The sequence below is a fragment of the Callorhinus ursinus genome, unplaced genomic scaffold (genome assembly GCF_003265705.2).
Source record: "Callorhinus ursinus isolate GAN/ISIS: 27379988/994484 unplaced genomic scaffold, GSC_fseal_2.0 scaffold37, whole genome shotgun sequence".
Taxonomy (NCBI): Eukaryota; Metazoa; Chordata; class Mammalia; order Carnivora; family Otariidae; genus Callorhinus; species Callorhinus ursinus.
In genome coordinates, this window is record NW_027397099.1 from 623319 (window position 1) to 650234 (window position 26916).

The 26916-nt window shown below is 58.4% G+C and overlaps 2 protein-coding genes, 1 long non-coding RNA gene and 1 other non-coding gene across 8 annotated transcripts; 2 read left to right on the plus strand and 2 right to left on the minus strand.

The window, feature by feature from the left end:
* Positions 1 to 208: 208 nt before the first annotated feature.
* On the plus strand, positions 209 to 11118 carry LOC112836884 (C-type lectin domain family 18 member A). 5 transcript variants are annotated; one of them, XM_025888857.2, is made up of 12 exons: positions 209 to 614; positions 1168 to 1259; positions 3251 to 3490; positions 5810 to 5907; positions 6320 to 6441; positions 6633 to 6740; positions 7331 to 7423; positions 7956 to 8062; positions 8656 to 8785; positions 9087 to 9183; positions 9633 to 9724; positions 10224 to 10406. In XM_025888857.2, the coding sequence occupies exons 1-12, from the start codon at positions 470 to 472 to the stop codon at positions 10259 to 10261; spliced, it is 1362 nt and encodes a 453-aa protein (XP_025744642.1). In that variant the 5' UTR covers positions 209 to 469; the 3' UTR covers positions 10262 to 10406. The 5 variants fall into 5 exon arrangements, with proteins under 5 accessions (XP_025744642.1, XP_073736124.1, XP_073736123.1 ...); XM_073880023.1 differs by having other exon boundaries at positions 8680 to 8785; XM_073880022.1 differs by lacking the exon at positions 8656 to 8785 and having other exon boundaries at positions 10224 to 11118.
* Positions 11119 to 19800: 8682 nt separating this feature from the next.
* On the minus strand, positions 19801 to 19871 carry TRNAG-GCC (transfer RNA glycine (anticodon GCC)). Its single transcript has one exon. It is a non-coding gene; the product is annotated as a tRNA-Gly (tRNA).
* A 1324-nt stretch (positions 19872 to 21195) lies between these two features.
* On the plus strand, positions 21196 to 23572 carry LOC141370522 (uncharacterized). The gene is made up of 4 exons (XR_012374603.1): positions 21196 to 21248; positions 21328 to 21476; positions 21609 to 21722; positions 22087 to 23572. It is a non-coding gene; the product is annotated as an uncharacterized lncRNA (long non-coding RNA).
* A 1175-nt stretch (positions 23573 to 24747) lies between these two features.
* Positions 24748 to 26564, minus strand: EXOSC6 (exosome component 6). Its single transcript, XM_025888921.2, has one exon. The coding sequence runs from the start codon at positions 26018 to 26020 to the stop codon at positions 25202 to 25204; it is 819 nt and encodes a 272-aa protein (XP_025744706.1). The 5' UTR covers positions 26021 to 26564; the 3' UTR covers positions 24748 to 25201.
* Positions 26565 to 26916: the final 352 nt, after the last annotated feature.

Sequence of the window (26916 nt, forward strand, 5' to 3'; positions counted from 1 at the left end):
TTCTTGCCTGCCTGCCCCAGGCCTGGCCCTGGGCCTGGGCCTAGAAGCTGCCGGTGGGCCTGACGGACACTGTCCCAGCCAGGGAACGGCCATCATTTGCTAATCCGCCGCCCTGGAATGTCTGTGGGCCAATCAGCGGGGTCTCCCAGGGCTCCCCGAGGGCTCTAATAATCCTGCAATGATTAGCAGGGGCCACAGGGTCAGTGCACACTGCTCGGTTGGTTGTTGTGGGCAGGGCTGCCGGCCAGGCCCTCGGCTGGAGGAGGGAGTGAGCCCTGGGAGTGGAGCTGGCTGTCTCTTCATGCCAGTGCCGACGGGAGGCTTTTTGGACACACCGATTATTCACACCAGCCTCCCCCTTTTGTCTGCCAGTCCAGCCTGCCTCCTTGAGATTGTGAGTAGTTCTATCTAGCCTGGGAAGCAAGCAGGACGGCTGAGCCAGGCCACACCCGGAGCGCCCAACAGGCCCATGTTGTGGCCAGAGCCCTCCGCCAGGCTGGGGGGCCACCGGCCCGGCCTCCTGCCCATGCTCCTGGCGCTGGCCCTCCTTGGCACGGCCTGGACAGAGGCGCGGCTACTCCCGCTGCAGGAGGATCAGGCTCTAACACCTGGAGGTAGGGGGCCCCTGGGTGAGGAACGACGCGGAACAGCTATGAGCACCGCAGATCGGTGCCAGGGGCCTTCTGGAAGCCAGTGCCCAGGCCTGAACCCTGGGCAGGCTAGTGTGGTTTACAGAGCCCCCCCCCCACCCCCGCCGCCACCTGGTAGCCCAGGGAACCAAGATGGATGGGGGAGGCTGGGACTGGGGAGCAGGAAGAATGAAGGGGAGTGGACCCGGGCTTGGGGGTCAAGGAGGAATACCAGCCCAGAGTCTGTAGCTGGGGGCTCCAGGACTGCCCCCTCCACACACGCAGCCCATGGCCCCCCCCTCCTGTTAGCCCAGCCCCCAGCTCAAGGGTCCCTGTATACCTGCCTCTCTCCCAGCCCCTCAGCTCTCTGTCTCCCATAGGCCCCCATCCCCCCATGCCATGTCAGCTCTTGCTCATTAAGGGCAGGGCTGCCCTCTGAGCTTGCCATGGCGACCCCTGCCCCATCAGCCAGGGTCACCCGGGGGGAGCCCAGGTCCTGCTGTACAGGGGGCCTGGCCTTGTCTCCCGCCCGCCCCAGCCCTGAGCAGTAAGGAGGCGTTCCTGCTCCTCTCCGTGCATAACCGTCTGCGCAGCCGGGTGCACCCCCCCGCAGCCAACATGCAGAGAATGGTGAGTACCCCAAGGCAGGCTCGCCGAGGGGGTAGCCGGAGGGGCAACCCCGAAGAGGGCTCAGGAGGCCATGCAGGTGGCAGGCGCCCTTCTGCCTGGGCAGGGCTGGGGAGCAGCCAGTCACCCTGCCCACCGGGGGGACCGTGCCTTGTTGCTAGGGCTCTGCAGCGGCCTGCTTCCCAGAAGGGCAGTCCTTTGGCCTTTCCTCACATCCCATCCCGTTGCCCTGGAGACCAGAAGACATGGAAGGAGCCCCGCAGGAAAGAGGAGCTCCACAAAGGAGTCCCAGCAAGATCAGAGGGGCAGAAGACTGGGAGGAAGAAGCATCCTGCTTGAGGGAGGGGGCTTAAGTGTGACCAGGACGCAGTGCTTCTTCAGGGTTTATCTGGGTGACTAGGAGGGGCCCCTCCAAGGTCCCTGCTCCTTCTCTGGGGGCTGGGGTAGGACATGCAGGGTTGGTGGTATCATCCTAGGGCCCAGAAACGCTGCCCCAGCACATGCTAACAGGCCCCGGGGTGAGGGCAGGATCGTGTGGGGGTGGGCAGGGTTCCTCATGGCTGCCTCCCATAAACTCCTCCAGGCTGGCTCAGTGGTGGTGACCTTGAGAGCTCTCGGGTCAGTTTCCCAGGAGGTGGGGGTGGGGCGGGCCGGCGGGAAGGGGTTGCTTCTCCCCCTTTCCCTGCTCTGTAGAAGCTCTGCCTCTCCTCAGGCCCAGGTCCTGGCTCCCACTGCCCATGCCTCATGCTCCCAGCTCAAGTCCCTGGCGTAGAGGTGCTCCCGCTCATTGGGTCACCGGTGTCGATGATTTTCACGCACCTTTGGCCAAAGTCTTAGAAATCAGCATTTCATAAAAGATGAGATGAGAATGGAGCCTCACCTCTCAGCCTCTCTCACCTCTGTGGGCCTCTAGGGCTTTTACCCAGTGGAGGCTAAGCCTCTTAGGGTGGTGCAGGGCTGCCAAGGGGCCCCCCCAAGCAGTCCCCACTGCTCCAGCTCCAGTCCTTGTCAGAGGTACAATCCGAACAGCCATCCAGCCCACGGTGGGTCAGGCCGTGAGCACAGCACTCTGCCCCCTGTACCCTTTGAATCTCCACGACAATCTTACCCTCCAGGTACCTTACTGTCCCCATTTCACAGATGAGGATGCTGAGTCTCATGGAGATTAGGGCACTGCTAGAGGCCACACAGCTGGGGTGAGGTGGCTGGGCTGGCCCAGGGCATGGTGATGGGGTGACCCAAGTCTTCTTGATTGCTGAGCCCCTGATTGAAGAGGGGGGACAACTGGGTGGCCATGGGGGTATAAGGGCAGGTCTGCTGGTGTGTGGATAGGGACAGAAGATCAGGGCCACTCCAGAGAACGGTGCTGGCTGGGGCCAAAGCCCTGAGGCCAGGAGCCTCTCTGGCCCTGCTTCCCCGTTGGCACCCCATGCAAGGCCATGTGGGGGGGCAGGACAAGACAAAGCAGCCTGGCTGCTGAGGCCTTCTGCATCAAAGAAAAGCTAGATGGAAGCAACCAAGCCTTCCTGACAATGGCTAGAGCCAGCTGTACCTAACAGCAAACACAAAACCAGTTTGAATGGCTTGGGCCCTGCCCCGGGCTCACATTACCAGACAGAAAAATCTACCACAAAAGCCCATCCCATCGCCCAGGCTGGCACTGCTCAGGAACACCCATCCCCTTGTGGGGTGGTGCCTAGGGCAGGACCGAAGGGTGCCCACACTGGGGTCAGGAGGATGGCAGCTCTCAGTCCGGCTAGAGCCAGGCTCCGGGTCAGGTGCCCAGACCTCGCTGGTGCTTTTACCAACACATCTCCGAGAGCTCCTTGCAGGCCAGGTCTGACCTTCCCTGGCCCCGAGGTGAAGTGGGCGAAACAAGACTTCCCGTCCAGTGCTCTCGGCATGACCCCTGCACCCGGGGGTGGAGGAGGGAGTGGGATCACTAAGGCCTGGCCCAAAGGTCCCTGCTGACATCTCTGTTGTGCGGCCCCCAGGACTGGAGTGAGAGCCTGGCCCGATGGGCTCAGGCCAGGGCGGCCGTCTGCGGTGCCCCAGCCCGGAACCCTGCGTCAGCACCTCGGGCCACGCAGCAGGTGGGCTGGAACGTGCAGCTGCTGCCCGCAGGCTCGGCGTCTTTCGTCGGCGTGGTGGGCCTGTGGTTCGCAGAGGGGCGTTGGTACAGCCACGCGGCAGCCCAGTGCGCCCGCAACGCCACCTGCAGCCACTACACTCAGGTGAGGCTGTGGCGCAGGCCCCCGGGCCCCCGGGGTCAGCTCAGAAGGGCAACAGGTCGTCTCCACATTGGTGGCTACTCTTCCAACAATTTGTAGACTTTTCCTTTTTTCAGCTCTAAGTATGAACTATTTTAAACATAAATCTAGTAATGGACCCCCTTTTACCCACCACCTACATTTAGAAAATGTTTAACTTTATTTGTTCTCATCTCTTAAGAAAAAAACCAGCAACTAGGGGCGCCTGGGTGGCTCAGTCGGTTAAGCATGTCTTCGGCTCAGGTTGTGATCCCAGGGTCCTGGGATCGAGTCCCGTGTCGGGCTCCCTGCTCTGTGGGGAGCCAGCTTCTCCCTCTGCCTGCCGCTCCCCCTGCTTGTGCAATCTTGCTCGCTCTCTTGCTCTCTCTCGGACAAATAAATAAATACATAAAATCTAAAAAAAAAAAAAAAAGTTTCCTGTGTTTGTAGCTATAGGTCCTTTTAAACTTATCAGCTTTTTTTATTTGCACCTTCTCTCTTTCATTCTTTACCAGTCTTCCCAGAGGTGTATCTATTTTAACAAAGCAGCTTTTGGTTGTTTTTATCCTTTTTCTTTTTTTTTTAAATTTCTGCTCATATCTTTATTATTTACTTACTTTTTTAAGTTTATGTATTTTGACGGGGTTCCCCCATTACTTACTTTCCTTTACTTTATTCATTTACTCTATTATTTTTTTATATTCGATCCCAGGACCCTGGGATCATGACCTGAGTCTACGGCAGATGCTTAACTGACTGAGCCACCCGGGTGCCCCTTTACTTCTTTTTTTAATTATTATTTGAGGGGGGGCAGAGGGAGAGAGAAATTCTCCAGCAGACTCCCCGCTGAGCGCAGCGCCTGACATGGGGCTTGATCCCAAGACCCTGAGATCATGACCTGAGATGAAATTAAGAGTCAGATGCTTAACCAACTGAGCCACCCAGGCGCCCCAACCTTTCCTTACTTCTAAGTTATTTGCTTGAGATTTTATTGCATTGAATTTATAGAATGCAGCCCATGGGATATTGTTCCTTTGGTTTTTCTTGAATCTGGCTTTGCGGTTAAGTGAGGGGTCAATGTTTGCATAAGTTTCGTGCATTCCTAAAGAGAACATATGTTCTCTCATTACTGAGTACATATGTCCGTGTCTCCCTACTGCACAGCTGTCCTTTTGAGTGCTGCAGGAGTTTGCCTAACTATTCCCCTCAGGAACACCCATCCCCCTGTGGGGCGGTGCCTAGGGTCCCCTGTACTGACTATGCTGTTTCCAAGCTGTCCCTGATTTTAAGATTTTCAGTCCAAGTGTTGAATACTATCAGAGACCTGTACTGTTAGCTTTTGTTGCATGACACACACCCCAAAGTTTAGCATCCTATGATTCTGTAGGTTGGCAATTTGGGCTGGGCCCAGTGGGGAGGTTCTTCTGGTCTTTGCTGGGCCCATGAGCGAGTGTGGTCAGCCACTGTGTGGGCTGGGAGCGGGCTGTCTGGTGGGCTCACCTCAGCTGGCTCACTTCTGCCTGTGGGGTCTCCAGCCCTAGGTTCAAAATCAGCTCAATATCATTTTTTTTAAAATGACTTTATTTATTTATTTGAGAGAGAGAGAGAGAGAGAGAGAGAGCGCGCACGCACGCGGGCACACGCGCACACACACGCACTAGCTGTGGGAGGGGCAGAAGGAGAAGCAGAGAATCCCAAGCACACTCTGCCCTGAGCCTGGAGCTTGACACAGGGTTCGATCTCACAACTTTGAAATCATGACCTGAGCCGAAACCAAGGGTCGGAAGCTTAACCGTCTGCGCCACCCAGGCACCCCCAGCTCAATATCACTTCTGCTGCATCCTGTTGGCCACTGCAAGCCACAGGCCCAGCATGATTCAAGGCTGGAAAAGAGAGTCCTCCTCTTATTGCAAAGAAATACAAAGGCACATTTCAGAGTGGGCTGTAGGGAGGAGGGAAGGGTTGTAGCCACGTGTGCGATCTGTTGCAAGGCCTTTGACGTCCAAGACTTTCTTTTGCCACTCTCCCTCCCAGCCACAGTTCCCTCCTTCCCTCGGGTATCTGCTGATCCAAACTTCTCCGCTCCCCCCACCCAGAAAGCCTTCCTGGGCTCTCCCTGCCTGTCCTCATAGCTCTGCCCAGCACAGCCACTGCTCCTGAGGCCCCAAGGGAGGTCTGTCTGCCTTGTTTGGGGCAGAGGCTGTGTCTCCCCTCCCCAGGCAAGCATCATCAGTGTTGTCGGCCCCCAGACTGGGAGTGGGGGTGGCCCGTGATAGGGTTTCTGAGCCACCGTGTCTCCTGCAGCTCGTGTGGGCCACGTCGAGCCAGCTGGGCTGTGGGCGGCGTCAGTGCTCTGGGGCCCAGGCAGAGACGGAAGCCTTCGTCTGTGCCTACTCTCCCGGGTAAGCCCCCACCCCAGCAGCTACCCTACCGTCCACCACTGGGCTGCGGGGTGGGGGACACTTTCACCCAGGGTAGAACGCTCAGCCACCCCCTCAAAGGGCTTCACCCCCTGGGTCTGCACCCTCACAGGGAGAGGGAAGGAGGAAAGGGAGAGGGTGTGGAAGTGGGCAGCCCCCGAGATTCCAGCCAAGCCGACTGCGGCCCCTCCTTGGCAGCACCATTCTGCTTTGCCTGGTGGAAGAACGGAGTATTCGTATTAGTTTGGAGGCTATCTGTCCTTTCCTAGGACATCTGCCCATCTCCCCCAGCCCCCTGACTCCCTGGGTGGGCCAGAAGGAGCTGAAGGGGCCGGTGGGGCAGACAGCAAGGCCCACCCCTGCCCTTGCAGCCCTCTGGTGCTTGCTCTCACAGAGGCAACTGGGAGGTAAACGGGAAGACAATCGTCCCCTATAAGAAGGGCTCCTGGTGTTCGCTCTGCACGGCCAGTGTCTCCGGCTGCTTCAAAGCCTGGGACCACGCAGGGGGGCTCTGTGGTAAGCGCCCCACCCTGCCTGCCTCCTGCTGGGGCAGCGGCTACAAGAGAGCTCCATGTGGGGAGCCTCATGGAGGGTGGCAGCACCCACTGGGACTGTCCTCGAAGCCCTGGCCCTTGGCACCTGGGGAGGCAGCCGCCTGGCCTGCCTGAAGGAGGGCCCCCTCTCAGAGTTCATCCTCATCTGACCAGAGGTCCCCAGGAACCCATGTCGCATGAGCTGCCGGAACCGTGGCCATCTCAACATCAGCACCTGCCACTGCCGTTGTCCCCCCGGCTACACAGGCAGATACTGCCAAGGTGAGGAGGCACCCGGAGCTCCGGGTCACAACTGCCCGGGGGGCCCCGTGAGTGAAGCCCAGGCCAGGGCCCAGGCAGGCAGCCGCAGGGGTGAGGAGGGACACACATTCTAGCGTGGTGTGTCCAGAGGCCGTGTGGCACCCGCTGAGAGTGCGTGGAGAGAGTCCGGAGGTACTTGCTGAACACCGCATATAGTCATTCAACCACCAGCCTGAGCACCTGCCGGACCCTGAGCCGTGTAGGGGATTCAAAGTGGAATCAGCTTTGGCCTTGAGGCCCTCGGATGGCGGAAGGAGGACATTATCACGATCTAGAAGTCGACTCTGGTCCCACTCTCCCCCTCCCAGTTCTGGGACCACAGGCAGGTCACCCCCCCCAAACCCCAATGTTCTTCTCTCTACAATGAAGATCAAACCAGACCCCAAGCATAGCAGCAGTTGGAAGCCCTGCTGGGGTTCCGTCCGTGAGGGTCTTTCTTGTCACGGTTGGCCATTCCCCACACTGCGAGGCCTGTGAGGGGCAGCACGGGGTCTGGGGGCTGCAGGCTGAGCTCCGTCCTCTCCCTCCCCCCCCCCACCCACCCCGGGCAGTGCGGTGCAGCGTGCGGTGCGTGCATGGCCGGTTCCGGGAGGAGGAGTGTTCCTGCGTCTGTGATGTCGGCTATGGGGGAGCCCAGTGTGCCAGTAAGTCCTCCCCCGAGGTCCCCGGATGATGAGCCAGGCCACGCCCCGGGAGCCCCGCACCAGGGTGCTGCATCCGGCTCAGACCGGCGCACGGGAACCCACGGGGCACATGTCTTCCCGGCTCCCTGTTCAGTCACATCACGCTTGGTAGCTTGAAACCAGCCACGGTGGGGGTATTCACACCACAGAAATTGGCAAATGCCACAAATCTTTTTTGTTTTTGTTGTTACGCGAGAGGAAGCTGGATGTTAACACGTTCCCCAACACCCCACCGACTCCTACCCACCCTCCAGCTTGGAGAGGGTGGCCAGAAGAAAGGGCTTCTTTTGTTTTTTTTTTTATTTTTTTATTGTTATGTTAATCACCATACATTACATCATTAGTTTTTGATGTAGTGTTCCATGATTCATTGTTTGTGCATAACACCCAGTGGTCCAAGAAGGGGCTTCTTGAGCTTAGCTCCCTGGCAGGGTGGAAGGCGTGATGGGTCTGAGGCCCCCCCCCACGCCTAGTCAGGCTCCCCTGTCCCCAGCCAAGGTGCACTTTCCCTTCCACACTTGTGACCTGAGGATCGATGGAGACTGCTTCCTGGTGTCTTCGGAGGCAGACACCTACTATGGAGCCAAGATGAAATGCCAGGTGACGGTGGACCCCTGCCTTCCCAGGGCCCCCCCCCCCCAGGGTCTCAAGCGAGGGTCTTCATGGAGGAACCATGGACTAAGAGATGGTTCCTTCGATTTCTCCTGCCCTGACTCTGGTCATTACCATAAAGCAGGGGTCACAAAGTCAGAGGCCCATGGAAGCCAGGAAGTTCACTGAATGAGCTGAGGGACCCAGGGCGGGAGGCCCCACCCAACCCCCCTCTAAGGAGCCGTCCTGATTCAGCTCTAAGCTGCTGGCTGCCAGGCAGGTAGCCGAGTTCAGGGAGGCTAGAACTTGGGATTTTTCAAGAGAATCAGAAATTCAGATTTTCACTGGGATCTCTCGATGTATTAATGTTGGCAACTGATTCCAATGTATTCAGGACACTGAATACATGAAACAAAAGCCTCCCCAGGGCAGGGCCCCCAGGCCCAGAGAGAGAAGATGAAGGCAGGGGAGAGGAAGGGGGACCTCGATGCGCTACGAAGCAGGAGGCTGTGGGGTGGGGGAGAGGGCATCCCTGGCTGTGGCGGGACGGGCTGGCCTGAGCTCTGGGGCCCTGCCAGTGTGACCTGGAGTGGGGGTTACAGGGAAAGGGCGGGGTGCTAGCGCAGATTGAGAGCCAGAAAGTGCAGGACATCCTCGCCTTCTACCTGGGCCGCCTGGAGACCACCAACGAGGTGACTGACAGCGACTTTGAGACCAGAAACTTCTGGATTGGTGAGTGCCTGGCTGGTTGGAGGTGCAGGAATCTGCGTAGTGAAAACCCACCAGCAGAGAGTAAGGGTGCTGTGGGGGCTGGGGGCCCAGAAGGGGACTGGCAACCTCCTTCCCTGGGGAGAGCACAGAAGGGAGGGAGAAGGAGAGTCACCAGGGGCTAGAAGAGCTAGGAAGGGGATTAAGGGCTGGCAGCCGAAAGGGCATTAGGCAGCAGGCTCCAAGCTCAGGGCGCTCCTCTCGGGGAACCTGGGCTCTGAGTGGGGCCCCGGGTGGTGGACCAACCTTAGTTGCCATGGTCCAGGGCTCACCTACAAGACCACCAAGGACTCCTTCCGCTGGACCACAGGGGAGCACCAGTCCTTCACCAGTTTCGCCTTCGGGCAGCCTGACAACCAGGGGTGAGTCCGGGGTGCCCTCCCTCCCCTGGGCTCCCTCTGTCACCTGGGCCCTTTGCTGAGCCTGAAGAACTGAAGAAGCTCCACCCAGCCCGCTGCCTGGCTGAGCCCCCTGAGGGCCTGGGCCTCCCCCGGTGCCCAGGAAGTCTGGGCCCGGCTGGGTGAGACACGGTGCTGAGTTGAGGCACACCCGGGCCTCCACAGGCTCACACAGAGGAGCGGGAACCCCAGAAGGCTTCATCCACTGTCCCCTCAGCGGTCCCTCCATCCCTCTTCCTGAGAAGAGCGGCTGAGGCCTGGGGAGCAGGCGTGGGAGCTGGGGGGTGGGTCTGGCTCCCAGAGGCCCCCATCTGTGGGACAGGGCTCTTAGACTCAGGGGGGCCTGCTGGCGTGGAAGATGGAAGCCTACTTTCATTGCCCCACGCTGAGCACCCAGCATCTCGGCCTGGCAGTTTCGGCAACTGTGTGGAGTTACAGGCGTCCGCCGCCTTCAACTGGAACGACCAGCGCTGCAAAACCCGAAACCGTTACATCTGCCAGTTCGGTGAGGGCCCCCTCACAGCTCCCCTCTTCTGGCCCCTGCTGGCCCGCTCCAGGGGCTGGGGTGTCCAGGTCACAGACCCGCAAAGTGTCTGAGCACGCAGGGCCACCGGGGAAGTCCTGCTCGGCGCTCCGTGGTCCCTGCGGGCCCCTGAGGCCCGGGGACGAGAGAGAAGCCCGGCCTCACGAAGCACGTCCCTGCGGCGGACTGGGAAAACAGCCTGGCCAGGGATGTCTCCACGGTCCCTTTCCCCCTGTCACCGAAGCTGCTACTTAGGGACCTGTTGGGTTCACCAGTGCTCCCTGATTCCCTAGAGCCTGGTGAACTGTGGCGGGGAACAGAGGGGAAACGTGGCCCAGAACCCGCCCCCAGCGGCACCTGCCAGAAAGGTCTGGAGTTCCACGTGGGAGCATAGCCATTTCAGGACCAACTGCAGAAAGGTCCCCATCCTAGGACTGCCCGGGCTGCCACTGACCCTCACCGTGTCCGGCTTCCTTTCCAGCTGAGGAGCACATTTCCCGGTGGGACCCGGGACCCTGAGACTCGGCCGTGCCCCCCCTGCCAGCGCCCGGATGCGCAGCCGCTCTCGCCCAGCTGCCCACCTGTCTGGAATAAGGGCCAGGCCAGGACTGCAAGCCAGCATCCACAGACGTCTCAGAGAGACCCGGCAGGAAGGGGGGCAGGGGGTACAAGTCAGGCCCAGAGGGAGTCTGCCATAGGGGGAGGGGAGCCGGGGCCCCTCAGCCTGCTGTTGATTGGGAAGGTGGGTGTCAGGCACCCAAAGAGGAGGCAGGGCCAGCAGCCAGAAGAGACCACTCTCCTCCATGGTCGCCGGACCCTCTGGGGCAGACGGAGGTTCCTCACTGCCCAGGGTGCACCCCGCAAAGGATTAAACTAAGTTATGAATCAGCCGGACTTGCGACTGCTTGTTTTGAAGGGGAATCAGCCGACCAGAATGATCCTGGGAAGACCAGAGGATGCCTGAGAGGCTTCACAGCTGGCTGTCTGCTACCCACCCCTTCCCTGCCCACCCACGTGACCCAGGCCACCTTCTGGAAGCTTTCCAGTCTTAGCCCCTGAGTGATGCACAGATTTAGAAGCTTTGTTTGCATCCCTAACTTCCTGCTGCAGCTCCTCTCACTTCTGGCTCTGTGGGCTTTGTGCTTCTGCTCACACCCTCTCCCTGTAGTCACTATGCGTGCTCCTGCGTGTTCCTCCTGCTTTCCTAGTGATTATCTGAATGGGGGTGTGTCGTGGCCCCGGCTCCCTCCACTCCCTACAGTGGTGAGAGGGGCCGTGTGGGCAGGTGAGGGCTGGGAGGTGCCCTCATCAGGGTCTGGAAAGCACCCCGGCCCATTTGCACACTGTGATGTGTGGAGTCGCTTTGCTGGTTGGAGGTGGGAGGGTGGCCCGGGACCTTGGAACGGAGACAACCGTAGCAGCCACAATTTTTATTGTGGTTGCAACCAGGAGAAACACAGAAACGGCTCCGACTAACCATGGCAGAAAAGGAATTTATCAAAAAGACAATGACCTTAAAACGAGCAAAGGCAGTTCTCCAAAGAAGCTATACAAATGGCCCACAAGCACAAAAACACTAGTCATTAAGAAATCCACAGGGAAACCACACTGAGACACCACTTCACACCCACTAGGACAGCTGTTATCAGAGAAACAGAGAATAACAATGTTGACGAGAACTTGGACCAGCTAGAACCCTTATAGGCTGCTGGTGGGAGCTTGAAATGGTGCAGCCACTCTGGAAAACAAGTTCGCTGAGTCCTCAAGGAGTTCAGCGCAGTTACCACGTTACCCAGCAATTCCACTCCTAGGTCTGTACCCGAGAGAACTGAGAACAAATACTCAAACCCTTACACACAAAGTTCACAGCAGCATCGTTCCCAACAGCAAAAAGGTGGAAACCAGCCAAACGCCCACCAGTGGATGAGTGGACGTGCCATAGAATATTATTCAGCCATTAAAAGGAACAAAGAACGGATACAGGCTCCAAGGTGGATGAACCTTGAAAACCTTATTCTAAGTGAAAGAAGCTAGTCACAAGGGGTCACATATGGTACGATTCCATTCAAATGAAATACTCAGAATAGGTAAACCCACAGAAACAAAACACATCCTGGTGTTTGCCAGGGGACGGCGGGAGAACAGGGAGTGACTGCTCAACGGGTCTGGGTTTTATTTTGGAACAAAAATGTTTCGGAACTTAGCGGTGGTGGTCTCACAACATGGTGAATGTACTCAATGCCACCAAATGGGTTACCTCCATGTTATGCGAATTTCACCTCAATTAAAAAAAAAGGGAGGGGGCCTGGTCACAGGGTCCTGGGGAGAGTCAGAGAGCCACGCCCCAAATTCTGCTGCAAAGTCAGGCCAGGGAGACACTCGTGCCACGGCTGCCAGGCACTGGAGTCCCCTCTGTGGCAACCTCACCTTGGCCTTGAGAACTACAACCCCGTGCCCTTCTGAGCCCAGACACCAGCTTCGAATCCAGCTGCACGCAGCCTCCCCCATCAGTCGTCCTGGCACGGAGGCCCTTCCCCCACCCTCGTGTTTCTCAACGCCATCACAGGCTTTGTGAGTGCAGGTGGCAGTGACCGTGTCCTACCTGAAAAGTCCACCCCAGGCTTCTCATCCAGAGGCGAGGTGGCTGAATGCGGAGATTCTCCAAGTCCGTTTGCAGCCCGGCAGCACCGGCATCACCTGGGAACTTGGTAGAAAAGCAAATTCTCGGCCACCCCCAACAGACTGAACGGGGAGGGTGAGGCCAGGGCTTGGGTTTTGGTTTTTTTAAACAAGAGCTCCAGCTACTTGAGACGCAGGCTCTTCAGACGCAAGAACCACTGGCAGAGGTGGAGAGTTTTAGCCTAAAGTCAGAACACCTGAATTTCAGGACAGGTTCTGCCACTTACCCCGTTCCTTTGGGCAAGTTACTTAACAAGGAGACCAGTCATCCCAGGCTGCCTGGAACTGTCTGGGTCTTAGCACTCCAAGTTCTACATGCTGGGAAGCCCCTCAGTTCCAGGTCGCCCTAAGACATCTCTCTGCCTCATGTTCTCCTGTAAAATGAGGATAACTGGGACCCCTGGGTGGTTCACTGGGTTAAAGCATCTGCCCTTGACTCAGGTCATGATCTCAGGGTCCTGGGATCGAGCCCCACTTCGGGGCTCCCTGCTCAGTGGTGAGCCTGCTTCTCCCTGTCCCTCTGCCCCTCCTGCCGCTTCTGCTCTCACGCTCTCTCAAATAAGTACATAAATTTCTTCAAAAAATTTTTAAAAAATGAGAATCATAAACTGAGTTGGTACACTTAAGTGTCTGAACCAGAGCCCGAAACCAGTAAACACGGATGAACGTCAGCCTAGCTGAGCTCATGACCTAATTTTTTCGATTCCTTCATCCACAGAACACCATCTAAACCTTACTTGCTAAGTAAATTTGTGAAATAAATATTAAGTGCTTAAAACTGTGCCTGGTGGGTAGTAAATGCTCAGTAAGTCTTAGGCTCATTTTTCTTCTTCACTGTTAGCTTAGGTTATGCAGCCACAATTAAGTCCAGGTTTCAAGCAACCATCTGAGCAAACAATTAGAACCATCCACGCTACTCAGACTGGCCCCACGGAATCCGAAGTATCAATACACTCAACCCCATTTCACATTCTTCCTACCTCCATCCTCCAACTTCAGAATCTGTCCCCTGATCACTTTGCCAGGTTTTTACCAATATAAATTAGCAAAATCCCTCGGTTCTTTTGGTGATTCAATATCCTCCTTCTGGATTTGAAGTCATCATCCCCCTGGGGCCTGCAAGGGTCTGACTTGTTATTTCGGTCCAGAGAAAACAAGGGGTGGTGGGAGAGGGCACACAAGGGGACTCCTTCACGGCAAGTCATTAGGGGGGTGTATTGTTTAAGGAAACGCTAGCTGGGGGCCGCCCCTCAGCCCTGTAGCCCGCTAACCGTGAGGGAGGGCGAGAAGCTCCACCTAGACATGCGCCCAGGGGACGGGTATGGGTTTGGCCAAGTAGCCAGCAAGTTTCCGCCTCCAGGGTGTTCAGAACAATCGAGAGGTAGCTGCTGCTGGCAAGAGAGCCTGGCGGGGGGGGGGGGGCACCTAAGTCTTCCACCTGCCCAAAGAGCCTCATTCTGATGGCCTCTGCCCTCCACTCTCCATTCTTTCCCAGTAAGAGACCAGGCAAGGGTATGAGGCCGCCTGATGGTGTCAGTTTCTAGCCATTGATCAAGCTGTTAAGGTTGGTTTTCACTCTTTCATCCTTGTAGCTGCAAGATATAAAAATTCCCTGGTTTTCTAACCATACCTTGAGCAGAGAATTTGGGCTCTGAGCTTGTCTTTTTTTTTTTTCTTAAGATTATTTTTTTTTGACAGAGAGAGAGCGAGCGCGCGCGCGAGAGAGCGAGCACGTGCGTGCACGCGCACGCACGCGCGCGCGCGCAGGCAGCGGTGAGAGGGAGAAGCAGGCTTCCTGATGAGCAGGGAGCCCGATGCGGGGCTCGATCCCAGGACCCTGGGACCATGACCTGAGCTGAAGGCAGACGCTTCAACGGCTCTGCCACCCGGGCGCCCTGAGCTTGTCTTTCTTTCCTTCAAGCTGTGTGGTGCCATTAGCACAACCCTCTGACCAACAGCCCCTGACTTTGGGGTAATCTTTATACTCTTCTATGTCAGGAGCCACCAGATCCCCAAAGCCTTGCCTTTGAGGGACGCTTTGCTCTGGGGGACCGCAGGATTAAGTGTCTCACCATGGCATGCCATGGGCCGCCGGTGTCCTGCCCCTTCACGCTAGCAGGATTTTCACCGTCCTCTGGCCACTACCCAGCCTTAGATCGCCCCCGTTTCCTCCTGGGCTTCTCGCTCCTCCCACACAGGAGTCCTATTTTGTATCAATCAAGGTTCTTGTTTTAAGCAACAGAAACTAATCCTGGCGACTCTACACAGAAAAGGAATTTGCCAAAGAGACTGGTGAGTTCCCAGGAGCTCTGGGAAAGACCGGAGGATCAGGCCTGGAAGGCAGCTCACTGCCCCTGCCGAGCGCAGACGCCACAGTCAGTGTCACCAACGTGGGACGGGGCTGGATGTATCTGCTGCCATTGCCACCATCACCTGCTGGGACGAGCTGCATCACACTGACCGCTCGAATTCAAAGTCAGGCCCATGGGTCTGATGGCAGGGGCCACGTTGTGTGTCCAGGCCCTAGGGGCAAGGAAGGTGGGGAAAGGGAGGCAGAAAGGGGTGTTTTCAGCTCTTTTCCTGGGAGGCAGTTTCTGTCTCCAAGCTAGGGGAAACCTGTAACACAGGAAGGGGGCTCAGATGTGAAGTGGCCGAAAGAATGACTCGTGTCCACTGCAAGAAGCCACCTGGTACATCCAGGACCCCGGCCTGCAGTGCTGCCCTTGTCAGCCCAAGCCCTCACCAGGGTTCTCGCCCCCCCTTTGGAGCGGGTCATGCAGCCATCTGGCGCCAAGACATGGCAGCCCGGAGGTGCTCCCAGGACCAGACTCTGCTTCCAGCCGATCCCCCTGGGCACCTTCAAGTAAGTTCTCTGACTTCTTGGAACACGGCAGTGGTTGCAAGGCAGGGGCCGGAGATCCCATTGTTCCTCTCAGCTTGCTCCCCACCTGACCCCGGATCCAGTCCGATGGGGGTACCAACAGCATCTGCCCTGCAAAGCTGCCATGAGGGTTCAGATGATGGGTGTGGAGTCTGCAGCCCAAAGTCCAGGAGATTGTTGGAATTCAATCATTGCCGGCCGCTGCTTGCAATATATTTTAGTGCTGGGGATGATACAATGACCCTTTCCTCTCTTCCGGGGAGCTCTATGAAAATCAGTGAACTACTTCGCATCCGTTTGATGAATTCAGGATGGACACATCTGGGAGGCAGCTCGGGGAGCTCCGGAGATCAGCTGTCCAATATATCCACCCCCTTCTGCTCCTCTCCTTGGTCTTGATTCTGGTCCTTCCACCCACTTGGTCTGTTTCTGTCGTCTGCTTTCTTCCCACCTGATGCTGATGTCCCCTGTCCCTGTGTCATCGGCTGTCACCCATCATGACTGTTTCATGAATCAGGCACTCACGGCCTGGGGGAACACAAGAGGGCGTGTCCCTTTGTGAGAGATGAATATGGAGCACAGACCTCCACCTGTTTCCGGCGCTTGGCCCCTGTGATAGTTAATTTTATGTTTCAATCTGGGCCGCAAGGTGGCCAGAGATTTGGCCAAATATTATTTTGGGTGAGTCTGTGAAAGTGTTTTCGGATGAGATCAACGTTTGAAGGGGCTAAGTAAAGCAGATTGCCCTCCCCAATGTGGGTGGGCCTCATCCAATCAGCTGAAGGCTTGAATAGAACAGAAAGGTTTACCTTCCCAAGAGTAAGAGGGAACTCTTCCTGTCTAACTGCCATTGAACTGGGACATCCGGTTTTTGTTTTGTTTTGTTTCTCCTGCCTTCAGACTTGAACTGAAACTTTGGCTCTTCCTAGGTCTCAGACCTGCTGGTCTTTGGACTGGAGCTATGCCATTGGCTCTCATGGGTCTCTGGTTTGCTGACTGTAGATCTTGAGATTTGTCAGCCTCCATAATCATGTGAACCAATTCCTTATAATAAATCTCTTTCGGTATATGCCTCCTATTGGTTCTGTTTCTCTGGAGAATCTTGATTAATATAGCCCCTGAGTGGGGGTGGGGCCCAGCCATGCCCCCAGGCTTGTCTGCTCTGGGCTGAAGGTGGCACGTGCCCAGGAAGATGCCCATTACACATTGGACAAGGTTTGCCATTGATGGTGAACTTCCCAGATACTCCACTAGCCCCCTTGTGATAATTAGCCCATGACTGGCAATCTGGGGGCCATAAATGGTTTTTCCCACTTGACCCTTCCATCTTGGGCACAGTAGGCATTTCTATGTGCCCATGCCCTGTGTGGTATACATGGGTGTGATTTTCTGTCCCCTTTGGATATTGCAAATGTGAAGGTGACCACAGGTATAAAGTTATGCCAAAAGAAAAGCCCCAGAAAGCCAGGCAAGATGGAGGTGCGGGCGTTTACCTTGGCGCATGGTCATTTGTGTGATGTGTCCTTGAGGGGATGAATCAGGACCACCAATGGAAGAAAAAGTCCAAGGTGACAAATTGCCAACTTCCTCCCAATTAAACACTCGGTCGGGATCGTCAGTGCCTCGGGGACACTGTCGCCAGTCTCCTGTTCCTCCCAGAAAGCAAGCAAGCAGGTGCTGAGTGAGTGCTCTCGGCGCTTGTATGGCATGAAGTCTTGAGAACGGGAAAAAGAGAAGGCTCACATTTGTTACCGTCTTGGCAGCCACGGTGGACCACGGATGATGATCACAGATTGAGGAAGAAAGGGGTTGGGGTCAGGGAGGGGCCCTGAAGTCACAAGCGAAACTCTGGGGTCTGATCCAAACCCCAAACAAAAAATGGAATGATTTAATGGGCTTCCATCCACGTATTCCGCAGACATCAACGGGTGCCTGCTGAGTGCCAGGCCCTGGGCACCGAGGGGGGGGGGCCGCGGTGAACAGAAGCCCCTCCCTCTGCCACGGGGGCAGTGCTGCTGTCTCCAGTGCTGAGGCGAGGAGGAGAGGAGCCCAGAAACAAGAAGATCTGCCGTGACAGGTGCACAGAGGCTGCCTCGCTGGGCGTCTCTCAGCCCTCCCCTGCATGGGTTCAGTGGACTCTTGCCTCCCCCACGGAGAGAGGGCAGGGGGGTGTCCAGCCCCAGCCCCGGCCAGCTGCAGGCTTTGCTTCTCACTCAGAGCCACCCTGGCCAGCTCCGCCGCGGCCGGCCCCCCAGGGCTTAGCCCGGAGGTAGCTGGGGCGCGTGGGCCAGCAGCAGGCGGGCAAGTGGGCAGGCAGACGGGCAGCAGGAGGACATTCGAGCATTGACTCTGGCCAGGGCTAGGGGTCTCCTCAGAGGACACGGAGATCACGAATATTTTCCCTTCTGCCTTTTGACGGTACCACACCCAATTCCAGGCCACGGGCAATGGGGCTGATTCCCATTGTGGGTTTGGGGTGTGAAGGAGGCCAGGCGGGGCTGCCCACTGACCAGGGCCGTGCTCTGCCGCGTTGCCTCTTACAGAGCAATACCCACGGCCTCGGAGCGGAGGAGCAGGGAAGGGCCAGCCTGGAAGCCAGTGGGGCCCGTGAGCACCTGGGCCCTCCTCTGCACCCCTCCCTCATCCTCTCAGGCTCTGCCCTGCTCTCCTGTTCTCTCTTCAGTCTTCGACATGGCTGGAGAGCCCAGGCCAGGCCCAGCCCACCCGGGCCAGAAGAGACATCAGGGCACAGCCATCTCCTGGTGAGTCTGTGCAGGACTGCCCGCAGCCTGCCGGGGGGGGAGGCTGGTGGCTGGCTTGTCCGAGGCTCTGGGTTCCCCTGAGATGGAACAAGATCCCCAGGAGGCCAACTCAGACTACTCACTGTGGCACCTGGAAGTCTCTTCTCCCTTGGCCTCAAGTTTTGTCTGTAAACTGAGGGAGATGACCCAGTTCATTCCCAGGGCCCCCGTCACTGATGTCACCCAGCACCACCCTGCTGACAGAGACCGGTGCCCCACCTCCCACCTGGAGCCAGGCCCGCCCCAGGAAGCCCCACCTGCGTGGTGCCTGGGGGCTTCTTCCAGCTAGAGATGTTTGGGAAGTAGCAAATGGGAACATGCCTGGATGAAATCTTGCCCCTAACTTGGGAAGCTTAAAGAAAATGTTAGGAACTCTTGAAACATTTTCAGAAAGGAGCTCACCAAACTCTGCCAGCCAACATGCCATCTTCACAGGCGTAAGGACATGCGTCCTTTGAGCTGGGCATCTGTGGTGGCCTCACTCAGCTCCTGGCCCTCCTGTGGGCACTCGGGTGGTTTCCACCTTGCGGTGGAGGAGGCGGTAGGGCAAGTGTTTTGCTGTTAGGAACCACACTGTGTAATTGCCCTGGTGCTGAAGGTTCTGGTTGCTTTTGGGTTTTGTCTTGCCTCGTCTTCCCGGAAGGGAGATGGCAGGGCTGAGCTGGGGGCTGCTCCAAGAAGTCTCTGCACCTTCAGCTTGACCTTGACACAGATGAGGCCCAATCTCTCCCTGCCAGCACCCGCCTGAGGGTGTGTGTCACCCTGTGAGTGTGCCAGTGTGGGTGGCTTTGCCACTGCTTTTGTTCTGGGCTGATGAGCAGGTGTCTGCTCCTGGGTAACACTCGGTTCTTTAACCTGGTGTTTCTTCAGTGATGCAGAGCTGCCTGTGCGGTCTGTTGGTTTGCCATGTGTCTCATGGGAGACTCTAGGGGTTTTGTAATGATCTGGCCCAGGGGACTCCAGGAGGGAGGATGAAGCCCTTTGTTGGGGGGCGGGGGGCGCTGGGCCGCCTGGATCTGGGGCAGCAGTGGGTGGGCAGCGGTGGCCGTGGCTCGAGCCCTCAGGATGGTGCCCGGAGGAAGGGCAGGGGTGGCGATGGGATTCTGGTGGCTGCTGAACTGCTGAATGACGTCTCCGTAAGAACGAGTCCAGTCCAGGCCTCCAAATGGAAGTTTTCAACCTGAAGGGAAAGGTTTGTGGTGAAAGACTTGCCCCAAGTCTCCTCCCCCTGCCCCTGGCCCTCAGGACACTTGAGGTGGCTTGATCTCTGCCCACAACACCATTCTAAAGCTGAGTCCTGTTTCTCTTTTCGTGGGGAGCCCCGACTTGCCAACTGTGACAGCCCAGACCAGGGACCAGACGGCGGCTGCCCCCTGAGAGGAAAGAGGCAAGGCCACAGGATCAGGGCACAGGCTTCAGCCCTGGCTGATGACGGAGGGTGGGGTGGGGTGAGGGGCCCCCCTTCCTCAGGCCCAGAGGGACTCTGCCTGCAGCAAGCACCGCTGTAGGGTGCATGGGGCCTGACACCCAACTCCCAAACCCATCCCACCCCATCTCAACTCGGGCAGCTCTCAAGTCTGTGCTAAATGGTCAGTGAAGTAACATTCCTGTATCATTCACTCCTGGCTGCTTCAAAAAGTCATTTTAGGAAAAAATGCAAGAGAAGGTGGGGAAAAAAAAAAAAAAGCTTAACTGTCTGCATTGGCCGGGAATCGAACCCGGGCCTCCCGCGTGGCAGGCGAGAATTCTACCACTGAACCACCAATGCTACACGGCAGAAAGGCTTGCCACAGAGACCCAGGTGGTCTAGCAGTCGCCGGCTCCGCGTCTGCTCTCCATCGAGGTTCTGGGCCTGTCGGTGAGGGACGGGTCGGGGGACGCGCCGGACAATCTAAGGGAATCCAGACCAGTGAGAATTTTCTCGGAGCAGTCGCGCCCAGCTGGGACGCGTCAGCTTCAGATCCGTCCTAGCCCCCAAGCCACCGCCCGCTAGTTGCTGGCCCCCAGTAGGCTGCCAGTTTCGGCACCGCGCCGGGGACCCGCCCCCGCCCTACCGCGACCCCGGGGGCTGGGTACGCAACGTCCCCGCGTTCAGCCGTCATGCTTTCCTTTCTCCAAGGACGCGCCTCCCACCAGCGGAATCAGCATCCCTGCGGCTTCCAGGCCGCCCCTCCAGACCTCCTGAAGCCAGAAAGCGGGGGCGGGGGTGGCCGGAACTCGCACCCGCGGGCCTGGGCGCGGGGGAGTCAGGATGAAGGGGAAGGGGTCCTCCGAACGTCCTCCAATCAGACCCAGTGCCCCTATAGACCTCGCCCCTCGTGGGCTGGGCCTGAGCTGGGGGCGTGGGCGCACATCACCCGAAAGTTGTTTTAGAAACTGTGCTGCCCCCTGCACGCATCCCTTCCCGTCCCCCTCATCACCCCTCCAGCCCCAGGCGTAGGGGGAGCCTGAAGCTTCTGCAGCTGTGTCCCCACACAGCCTCGCTGCCCAGGTCGGGACCCACCAGTTCCCTCCCTGGAGATGCAGGGCAGAGGAGAGAAGGGGCAGAGGACGGACGGGCAGTGAGTCTGGGACCTTCCAAACTCCTCCCGTCTCCGCAGGCCTGGAGCAAAGAGGAGGGTGGCCTGGCTACAGCCCTCAGCCTGCCTGGCTGGCCCTGCCAGTGCTGGGCGGCATCCTGGCCATCCCCACGCAAGGATTAAAGGCTCTCACATCCCCACCGTGGCTTTGGGCCCCGACTTAACTCTTCCCTTTCATGTTTTGCCAGACTAAGATCCAGCAGGTCAGCTGTTCCTGGGTCAGGCAGAGGAAACTTTGGAGGGCCCCTATCTGGCTGGCCAGAAGGCTGTAGGCAATTGTCCCCCTCCTGTCACCTGGAGCCACCTGAAAAGTGCCCCTTCTCAGAGGCCAGACATGGGGAAGCTGCGGTCTCCCAAAGTGGCCTTGGTTAAGTCCCTCAGGGCTCTTCTAATGGAGAATCCTGGCGTTCTAAGGAGAAGTTGCATGCCTCAGTTTCTTCAGGTTAAACTGCGGTCTAGGCAAGGACTCTGGCCATGGAGAGTGACCCCTTCTCCATTTGTCTCTGTTGTAGCAGGAGTCACTATGACCTGGACTACAAGCTGTACAGCGAAGATGTCCTCTACGGGTAAGTGGGTCTTACTCCTCCGTCCTCTGGGTAAACTGGTGGAGCTGCTCGGTCTGACTCCCTCTCTGTCCCGTCCCAGTAGGGTGTATGAATACCCAAGGATCCCTCCACTCATCAATCGCGTGCCTGTTAAGATCCGGAGGACCCAGCTGGGCTTGGGAGTCAAGAGCAGCTTCAGTGCCCACAAGGGTGCCAGGAAGAGCCACCTGCCCCAAGAGCAAATAAAGCGTGAGTGAGGGAGCACAGCCCTTACCTACAGGGCTAAGAAGAGCTGGGCAGACCTTAGCCATGAGGTCAGGCCGGGGAGCCCTCTGCCCTCCCGGCCTGGTGGGACACCAGCTCTGGCCCCTCTCCAAACAGTCCAGACTGAGGAGCTGCACTCCATCAGGGGCGAGCTAAGCCAGATCAAAGCCCAGGTGGACCGTCTACTGGAGAATCTGGAGCGCATGGACCAGCAGAGGGACCAGCTTCCAGGTCGAACACCTCCAATTGTGGGCCCACATTCCCAGTGAGCTCCAGCTTTCCTCACGGCTGAAGGTGCCAGGGCACCTGGGGTCCTGCACCTGGGGGCTTTCTGTCTGCAGGGCTCCTTCCTGCCCTCCCTTCCCCCCTCCCTCTAGTTGTTCCATTGGCTTGGAGACCCTGTGGCTTCTAGGTTGTTCTGTGAGGCCCCCCCCAACTCAGCAGCTATCCAGAGGCAGAACAGTGTCCCAGCCCCTCCCCATCTTGTCCTCTCAAGCCCTGGGCACCCTTGATCAGTGCTGGGCACCAAGTGGCCTCTCTGAGATCAGCTGGGGCCTCCAAACCTGGCCATTAACTGGTGACTCTCCCTGCACAGGGTCAGAGGACAGTGAAGAAACCAGGGGCCCAGGGAGTAAGGGTTCTTCATGCAGAATCAATGAACTCCAGCAGGAGCCCAGGGGCCAGAGGGCCCATCCTGAAGCAGACAGCTCTGAGGACAGCACGACCCAGAGGAGGCAGTGAGTGGCCTGGCGCCTCCCCTCACCCTCACCCTCCTTGCGTTTGGCTCCTTGCGGCCTCCCTGTGAGCAAGGGAGAGCCTCAGGTCCGTGCAGGAGCCCACAGCGGTGGTTGAGGGGAGACATGTGACGTCTACCCCATACAATCCCCAGAAGATGGACCCTGCACTGCTTTTTATCCTCTCTCGACACTGGCTGGATGAGCTCAGGGGACTAGGGGCTTGTTCTGGCTTAAAATACCATCTTCTCCTGGAAGCTGGGAAGTGTACTTTGAGCAGTGCAGAATGGCCCCAGACCCCTTGCCTGAGGCCCCAGAACCGGTTAAAACCCACTTCTGCCTTTTTCCTGCCCCGCCCCATCTTGTCGGGTACCATGCTCCCTGGGGAGGAGCCCTACCTGCCCTACCATATCCTCCCCCCTTACTGGTGCTCCCTGCGGCAGGCCAAGCCCCACGTTTGTTTGGGCCATCTCTGCGAGGTCCGGGATGCTGAGGGGCTGGCAATAATGAGCCTTCCTTCCTCCATTTGCCCGGCTCTGCCCCTTGGACTGCTGGGCTCTGGAGGGCCCTTACTGCTGCCCGGGCCTGAGTCACATCCGGGAAAAGACGACGCTCCATGAAGGGAATGCTCTGGTGGTTCTGGATTCCCAGGCGTCAGGAAGAATCTGGAGTAGCACCGAGCTGGCAGAGCCGCTGAGGAAGGGACGTGGGGCTGAGGGAAGAGGTTAGCAGGCAGGCCTACGCTTCCTAGCCATCCCCTGCCTCTCAGCTCTCCTGGCCAGAGTCCTGCTTCGGTTTTGCCTACAGGGGAAGAATCCGGCATTGGATCCGGAGGGCAGCCTGTAGAGGGTGGAAGCCCTCCAGGCTCCTTCCCAGGTGGCTCCCTTCCTTGCCTCGTGTCGGTTTCTGAAGGCCTCCCGGGGGTGACTGTGCGACCAGAGGTACCCATTCTGGAATGAGTGCGGTGAAAGCAGAGGCAACGTTCAGCGAGACCAGCCAGGAAGCCTCCCCGTAACGGTGGCTTTTGCTTTGGAGGTCGTGTTTCCAGATAGGGGCTGGGAGGGAGGCCGGCAGCTGCCTAGCACAAGCTCACCATCCTCATGAAGCCGAGGCCGTCTTGCAAGGGGCAGTGCCCAGGCCCCCCTTGGGTGCACGTCAGCCCCTGGGGACTGCCGGTACCACTCTGGCTGCTCTTCCCCACCCCCCACCCCCACCCCAGGCCCTGCCAGTTCCGAGTGTGGAGCATCCTGCAGCGGCCAACCCAGCTTTCTCCAGCTACAGTGGTGCCCAGGAAACACTCACGTGCCTACAGTGCCCCTCCGGTCTGAAACTGAGCTTTAAGCTCCTCAGTGTGTGCCCTACATAAGCCCTTTGGTTCCAGACTCCCCATCCACCCTAAAAAGCTATCCTTCAGAATAGGGCTATCATTTTTATGTCTGTTTCTATCTTGTCTCTTGCTGGTGTTACCATGTATTTCAGATCTGCTCTGGAAATTATGCCAAAGGGAGAAAAATAAAATGTGTTTCTTTTCCCTGGTCAGGGGTTTTTGGTGTGGTCTCCAAGCCTCATTCTGGTCCTGGGGCTGCCTCAGGCCAGGCCTTCCTGGAGAAGCTGAGCAGGCCCCTGAGTCACACACCTTCAGAAGCTCCTAACTAAGCCAGGGCACACAGAGGGGACCAGGCTGCCTGCCTTCTTCCAATTCAGACCTGAGCACAAACTCACAGGGCTCAGGAGCCACACAGGAAAGGTTCCACTCTTGTGGTCACTCAGGCCAGCTCTGCTGTATGGAATAATGGCCAGGCTGCATCTCGTTTCCCAACATCCAGAAGCTCTTGCTCCTGGAAGTTCATCTGCACTCTTCCAGAAGCCAGGACTGGAAAGGGGAGCCAAATAATAAAGCCAGCCTGATGGGGCGCTTGGGTGACTCAGTCAGTCAGGCATCCATCCGACTTTTGATTTTTGGCTCAGGTCCTGATCTCAGGGTCATGAGATCAAGCCTTGCATCAGACTCTGCGCTCAGCATGGAGTCTGTGTGGGATTCTCTCTCTCTTCCTCCCCACCCCTGCCCCCAACACATGCACTCTCTCTAAATCTAAAAAAAACAAAAACAAAAAAACCAGCCCGGACCCCCGCTTCTTACCAGCAGCGGAGGAGGCCTCTAGCTTCCACCTGGAACCAAACCCCTTCCAGCTACCCACCCCTGAGCTGTGGTCTTGCCCAGCACCAAACCAGAGGCTAGCGTGCTCCTCAGCCCATACAGCCCTCCATACTCGTGTCACACCTCACCAGTGGCCAACTGTGGTACTCAAGGAGCAGCTTCTCCTCCTTCAAGGCACATTCCCCCACACCAGCCCCTGCACCTCCTTCCGTTTCAGCCGGCCTCTTTTGCTTATGTCGGTCTAAGGAACAGGACACATTCCAGGCAATGCTGTCCCAAGCCCTCGACCCCATGGGTCCACTACTCGGTGCAAAAGAGTCTTGCTCCTTTAAATTCACTACCGAGAAGAACCACAATAGAACACTTCTCCAGATACAAAGGAGTTTGTTTTAGCTCAGATATAAATGAGAAAACACAGCCCCCTTGTCCATTCTCTCAAGAGCAGACCAATTACATAGAAGGGAGTCACTAGCTGGCCTGCAGAGTCCATCCCTTACAAGACAAAAGCTTCAAGTCCCGTTTTCCAGGCGAGTCCAGCTGAAAAGTCCTTTCCAACTTGGGAGTCAGGCCGCATTCCCAAGTTTCTTTGGGTCGTAACTGGGAAGCACCAGCTCACATAGAAAAGTTTCTTTAACGGAAGTCTCTAAAAAACTGTCCCAACACAGCTGTCCAGTGCATTAGCTCTGTGCACGCCTCCTCAGATCCCGTCCAGCCCTCTGAATTCTCAGCTCCGTGCAGTCTGGAAGCTGACGGCACGGGTCTTTTAGGGGACGGCGGCAGCTCGGCCCTCCGCGTCCGTCGTTGCTCAGGCTTCTGGTTCAGGACGGCGCGGCGGCGCCCCTCCGGCGGGCAGCCCGCACCAAGCACTGCTGCAGGACGGGGTAGAGGCGCTGGCAGCCCTCCAGGCCCAGACGCACCGCCTCGGCCCAGCTCTCGGTCGGGCCGCCCTCCCCGCTGCCCAGCAGCCCGGCCACCTGGTTGAGCACAGGCATGAGCGCCACGGTGAGGCCGGCGGCGGCGTGCTCCTCCTCGAGTCGCGTGGGGTCCAGCAGCCAGGTGGGCGCCGGCTCCGGGGTGCGGCTCAGGCCGCAGCCCACCACCAGGTCGTACATCTCGACGCCCGCATCGGCCAGGGCGAGCGCGGCGGCCGTGAGCGCGGCGGCCAGCGCCGAGCCGCCGTCCTCGAGCAGCAGCGCCGACACCTCGAGCTGCGCGCGCGGGTAGCGGCCCAGGCGCACCGCCGGCTCGAGCGCCTCCTGCAGGGCCAGCGCCAGCTCGCGCTCCTCCCCGCCGCCCGGAGGCGCGCGGCGCCGGCGGCCGGAGAAGGGCGCGCGGCGGAAGTCGCAGAGCAGGCGGCCGCGCAGCGCGGCCGGGGCCTCGCCGCCCGCTCCGGCCGGGCCGCCGCCGCGTTCGCTGCCCTCGGCCTGCCGCGGGCCGGACACGGCGCACAGCACCTTGGTGCCTCCCGCCTCCAGGTAGGCCGAGCCCTTGGCCTGGCTCAGCAGCCCTGCGCGCGCGTACACGGGCCGCAGCCGCGTCGGGTCGCGGGCGGCGGGCGCCTCATCCTTGTCGGCCGCGTACAGCTGCGGCGGCTGCGACTCCTCGGGCCCGCGGATGCGGCGGTGGTCCCCGGGCATGGCGACGCCTGGCGTGCGAGCCGCTTCCGCCCGCCGACCCGGCCTCGCGCGCGGGTTCTTCCGCTTGCTTAAGCCGCGCGCCCGCGCGAGGGCTGTCGGGATAGCGGCAGGCGGCGCCGCACCACCCCCTGCTGTCCTGGAGGGAGAACAGCGAGCGCCGCCGAGCCCCGGGGCCGCCCCAAGGACCCTTGGGATCTCGATGGATGAATGGTTGGACAGCCTGGGCGGCCTGCAGAAATGGGAGCTGGGCCGGTCTGGCCAACCTCTAGCCTCTCGGGCCAGAGCAGTCCCAGGCCGTACGTCTTTGTCCTTTCACTTGTGTAAGTTGTAATTATTTTAATTGTGCACGCACTTGTGTCACTTTCTCATACATGTTCCCCTCTGGTTCCCCCAAGAAGGCAATGGCCTTTTGTCTTCCTGCCATCGTCAGTGCCCTGCCTAGCACAATGCTTGTTGATGGATGAAACGGCCTCTGCTGCACTGGATTGTGTATTCTTTGTACCCCTGGGGGTCCTCACCTGGCATGTGTTTGTTGAAGCCAGGTCCTCGGCACCCTCCCCCTGCATGCTTCTCTCACTGCAAGCCGGGACAGTCCCTCACCCCCAGGCTGGTGACAGCTAGCCTCTGCGGCTTCTCCCAGCATAGACCAACTTTCCCCCCTCCTTCCGAGTCAACGGTACCGAGTGAACCTGGGCCCCACGGCCACCTCTTGTACCCAGCAAACGTGAAATCGGCCAGAGCCAGCACAAGCAAGCAGTACCTTTAAACCTCCCCCGCACACGGTTTCCAAACCCAGCTGTCTTCACATCTGAGTGAAGGACTCAGGCCAGGCAGGTCCCAAACCTCACCGTTCATCTTTGGGTCAGGAAGCCAGGAATGATGGGTCAAAGGGGTGG